The sequence below is a fragment of the Ciona intestinalis genome, unplaced genomic scaffold (genome assembly GCF_000224145.3).
Source record: "Ciona intestinalis unplaced genomic scaffold, KH HT000699.1, whole genome shotgun sequence".
Lineage (NCBI taxonomy): Eukaryota > Metazoa > Chordata > Ascidiacea > Phlebobranchia > Cionidae > Ciona > Ciona intestinalis.
In genome coordinates, this window is record NW_004191020.1 from 1 (window position 1) to 5,071 (window position 5,071).

Genomic DNA, 5,071 nt, shown 5'->3' on the forward strand with positions numbered 1-5,071 from the left:
AATTGTATAATAAAAGAAATATATTTCGCCTAAATAGCATCGTCCGTCTCCTATTTAAATAGAATTTAAACTTCTAATCACATTCCTCCAGACCACAAATGTCAGGTTCGTAGCAACAAGAGTGGTTCGGTACTTGTATGCAACTTACCCCCACCCTCCGATACCCCCTTGCCCCACCTGGACACCCCACAACCCCCAACTTCTGAGGGGGATATCATCAAACTACTGCCGAGGAAGATATCTGTGGATTTTGAGGTAAAGGAGACATGAGTATTGTTTGTCATCAGAAGTTAGTGTGATGTCATAATACCAACTGATCTTTAGGAGTTTAGGACTGTGGCAATTCAAAATGGTTGTAGATATTATGTTATGTTGTTTGAATGAGTATTGTTTGTCATTAGTGGTTAGTGTGATGTCACAATAAGTCCAGATCTGTTACCAATTCAAAGTAATATAAATACCATGTTATGTTTTCTCTTGCTACCAGCCATAATGATGTGTTATATTAATATATATTGGGTTCTCTGGCATAAAATAATTATTTTAATTATGCCAAATTATCCTCTGCCATATGGCAAGACGTGGAAAAAAACAATTTTTAGTAAAAAAAATGTATAGTTTTTTGCCTAATGCAGCCAATGTGAAAAGTGGATGATATGTTTAATTTTTATGATTCAATTTATATGTTTTAAATAAACGCTTCTTTTAAATAAAGTAAATTGTGTTTTAAATAGAGTAAGTATAACGTTTTACGCTGTGGTTGATGCAATCAAAGGTAAAAATAAAATATTGTGGTTTAGTTTTTACAAATAAATATTAATTTTAATTTATAAAAATATACTTGTTCCCACAGAAAGAGATTCCCAACAACAACAACAACAATGAAGATGATGAAGGATATAAGTTACCTTTGCAAGTGGAAGAAAAAAGGAGGGAAATTAAAGGGGTAAATATGCTGGTTGTTTAATATATAATATTTAATGGTCTTGTAGGATAGCCTATATTGTTATTTGTTGTATATATTGTTTTGCATTGTCATATATTGATCAAGATGCATTTATTTAGGTATTAGTGTACTCGATGTTGTTCATGCCTATGGCATTGTTTTGTTGGGCAATCTGAAGTTTTCACTACTTTAGTAATGCTATTGTTACAGGATTTCACTGTTTCTACATTAGCTCTTAGCTGTAGTTATATTTCTATACAACATGAATGAGGTCCTGCAGCGTGCATGCTATGGGTCCTAGATTTATGCCAGAGTTGGCCTATTACCCTATTTGTAGTTATAATGTTATTTATATATTAGCTGTAGTTATAATGATATTTTTATGTTCAGACCCAGGACGACGCAGCTCCATTCGAACAATCAACCAAACCTCGCTCACCTGTTTATGATTGGACGGTATTTATAATTGTTGTGTTAATGCTGTGTGTCCATTATTGTTGTATTGAAGTTGTGTGTTCTTGGGCAAGACACTTAGTGTCAATTGCTCCAACTCAGTGGTCACTAATTGGTTGTCTAAATTATCAGCCATGCAGAAAAACAATCACTCACTAAGTTACATACGTGGTAACTTGTAAATGTGCATTAGATGTATGAAACAGAACATCGGGATTCAAATATTTCTTACTAATTTTTGTAGGAACAATATTGCTTAGATCAGATGCATAAAACACGGGTTTCAAGCCACTTTCAGTAAAACCTATACAACCCATATATATAACAGATGAAATCAAGTTTGTGTTAAAGTATTGCTTACACCACGTAGGATCCATCATGGCCACCGATGAAGTCGTGCGATGAATACGTGAACCGATACCCAGCTTGGGATGAATTCCACTCGGCCTATGTTGATCCTGAGACAAGGGGTATAAGGTGGGTGAGTTGTTTTACTTCTGCTTTTGCTGGCAAGTTCTACACTAAATTAGCTTTTACCCTGCTGTTAGGTGTAGGATAACTATAAGTGTACTTGTAATTTTACAATGTCACCCCAGATTTTACCCTGCTGTTAGGTGTAGGAAAACTATAAGTGTACTTGTATTTTTACAATGTCACCCCAGATTTTACCCTGCTGTTAGGTGTAGGAAAACTATAAGTGTACTTGTATTTTTACAATGTCACCCCAGATTTTACCCTGCTGTTAGGTGTAGGAAAACTATAAGTGTACTTGTATTTTTACAATGTCACCCCAGATTTTACCCTGCTGTTAGGTGTAGGAAAACTATAAGTGTACTTGTATTTTTACAATGTCACCCCAGATTTTACCCTGCTGTTAGGTGTAGGAAAACTATGAGTGTACTTGTAATTTTACAATGTCACCCCAGATTTTACCCTGCTGTTAGGTGTAGGAAAACTATGAGTGTACTTGTATTTTTACAATGTCACCCCAGATTTTACCCTGCTGTTAGGTGTCTATACAAACAAGCAGAGCCAAAGTATATTGCATTCATCGCATTAATCAATGAGGTTCCCTATGTTTGACAACTATGAGTGTAACTGTATTTTAACAATGTCATCCCAGATTTTGTTACAATTAAAACAGGTTGCCAAATTAAAAAAAGTGTTAAAACACCCTAATGTCATAATTGTCTTATGATGTCATAATATCTAAGTGTTCGCGAACTGCTTACTACATACATCGGGATCTCGGAGGGGGAGATGCACCCGTTACCATGGAAACCACCTCGCTGTGATAAACTGGAAACACTGGAAGAAACACAATTCGATTCAATCTCAGGAATTGCATCGCGCAACACTGTTCAAAATAAACAAGACACACATCTACAAGCTGTGAGTTGGGGTTTTAGTTTCAAGTGTTGAATTTATAACATAAATTATCTTCATAAATTATATAAACATTATTTACACAAACAAGAGCATTACTTGCATAAACAGGGCACATACCTACAGGCTGTGAGTTGAGTTATGATGCTTTGGAATTAAATAAAGTTCAAGCTGTTGGTTGAGTTATAAACAGTATAAAACATTGGATTAATACATCAGTTATTTGCATAGTCTTTATTTGAGTTACGGTGCTTTGGAATTAAATAATTGGTATTTGTGTGACACAGTCCAAATATAATTCCCGCACTGTGGCACACTGGTTAGCGCCTTTTAGAGATTACTTGGTTCAAAACCTGATCATTCCATTCAGCTACTATGAGTATATGTCCATGGCCACGAAACACAACGAAAATTGCTTCAACCTAGTGGTCCATGATGGGTTGACCAAGTTTTACATTCAAGTTATTGGCAAAGCTAAAGTTTAACTACAATATTATGTTAAGAGTTATTGTTAAATAACATAATTGATTACAAAACTGAAAATTCATTGTGTTTAGATTTTTTGTATTGATTGGTTTATTATTTGAATAAATTTCTTTCAGTTTCTGTTGCTCCATGTAAACAAAGGTAGGGTTTGGCCGGATGACTTGGGACAACGGATCAACACGGCCATGAGGAAAGCTATCAGGCAACAGGTGAATATGAGGTGTTGATTGGTGCTACCATTGTGGGTGGCCTTGTGCACTAATGGGTTGTCAGCCATGACCCAGCGCCCTAGCAAAGTGGTTTGCGCCCGTCTCTAATCCAGAGGTAATGGGTTCATAGCTCGTCACTGCTACAACATTGTGGGCGATGTGGCCTTGTGCAAGACAGTTAACAGCAATTGCTTCAACTTGGTGGTTACTGATGGGTTGTGTAATTGTCAGAAAAGCAATCACCCTCAAAGTTGCATATGTGATAACTTGTATAAATATATAAATATGTCTTCAATTTCCTCGTTTGTTATATAGGACAACGATCACTTATGGGCATTATACAACCTTGCTGGATTATTCTGGCGTGTAAACGGGGACAACCTTAACGCTATTGAATGCCTGAGGAGATGTATACGCAGAGTACCTGTGGAACATTTGGATATTCCACTTGTTAGTTTGTCCAATATTATGTAAGTATGTGAAGTGTGGACTGTAGTAAGAGTATTGTCGCGACTAGATTTCTGAATCTCTCAATTCATGACGCCTGTTTATAGATTGCCCTGCCGTGCCTTAACAAGCTTTTATTGTAAGTGTATATAAGTTTAATTGAAAGCCAAAACACTCTACATTCAACTGCCCTGTTTTCTGGCATTGTGACACAAACACACACAACACAATAGACAATGTTACATCACACTTGTTGTGACATAAGGGGTTACGGCCGATAACAACGATAAGAAATACAATTTGTGACAAGTACATCGTGGAGTGGTGAGTTGACTATAGTAAGCTTATATCTTGCAACTACAACGTGAAAGAATCCCCTAAGATCAAGGGGACTTCGTGCTGTAGTGATAACGTAAACATACACACAGTAAACTGTATTTGATAAATACATCTTGTTCCATGGCTCAGTGGTTAGCCACTTGCCTTGCAATGAAGCATGCCGCCAATGCTCAATACTGGTGTATGTCTCTTTATGCAAGACACTTAACTCATTGCTCCAAGCCTACATCTCCAGCAATGCGTCTCAGTTGTTGGGTCTATATCTTAACTGAAGGATAACTGGTTCAATGCTCGATACTGCTACCAATAAACATATGTGTGTTTGGATAAGACACTTAACTGCAATTGCTCCAACGCAGTGGTCACTAATGGGTTGTAGCACCATGGGTGTCGGGGTAATGGACCAACTCTGCCTTAAATCTCAGATCCCATAAATAACTTGTCACCTATACCAATATATAACTTCTACATTGCAATTGAACATCAACACGCAGGTACAGAGTTGGCAAACTGAGCGATGCCGTCAATTTATTGATCTACGCATTAAGGGTTAATAACTCGGAGGTAACAAATTATTATAATTATCAAGTAATAATATGTGTGGTGATTGTAATAAGTTTCCTGAATCTAACCTTGACCTGGTGCTCATGCCATTTAGAGGAAAATACATTTCTCTTTTATACAATTGGTTGGGCTTGATTTTTGTCTGTTACGTATTTCGTAGCATAAGACACTTTTTTTTATAGTCTGTCTTGTCCCAACAACCATCAAGTCTGTTAAATGAAATAAATATTAAACTTATGTT

General features: G+C 36.5%; 1 protein-coding gene across 1 annotated transcript; it reads left to right on the top strand.

Moving 5' to 3' along the window:
• Positions 1-77: 77 nt before the first annotated feature.
• On the top strand, positions 78-4,980 carry LOC100177291 (tetratricopeptide repeat protein 17-like). The gene is made up of 8 exons (XM_002120706.3): positions 78-255; positions 854-946; positions 1,337-1,402; positions 1,770-1,876; positions 2,614-2,791; positions 3,388-3,480; positions 3,796-3,950; positions 4,761-4,980. The coding sequence occupies exons 4-8, from the start codon at positions 1,788-1,790 to the stop codon at positions 4,963-4,965; spliced, it is 720 nt and encodes a 239-aa protein (XP_002120742.3). The 5' UTR covers positions 78-255; positions 854-946; positions 1,337-1,402; positions 1,770-1,787; the 3' UTR covers positions 4,966-4,980.
• The last annotated feature ends 91 nt before the right edge of the window (positions 4,981-5,071 follow it).

Excerpts from the sequence above, each read along its gene's own strand:
- LOC100177291 (XM_002120706.3), top strand. The coding sequence starts at position 1,788 with ATGAAGTCGTGCGATGAATACGTGAACCGATACCCAGCTTGGGATGAA. Across the intron at positions 2,792-3,387 it reads AAGACACACATCTACAAGCT|TTTCTGTTGCTCCATGTAAA; the intron begins GTGAGTTGGGGT and ends AATTTCTTTCAG. Across the intron at positions 3,481-3,795 it reads GGAAAGCTATCAGGCAACAG|GACAACGATCACTTATGGGC; the intron begins GTGAATATGAGG and ends TTTGTTATATAG.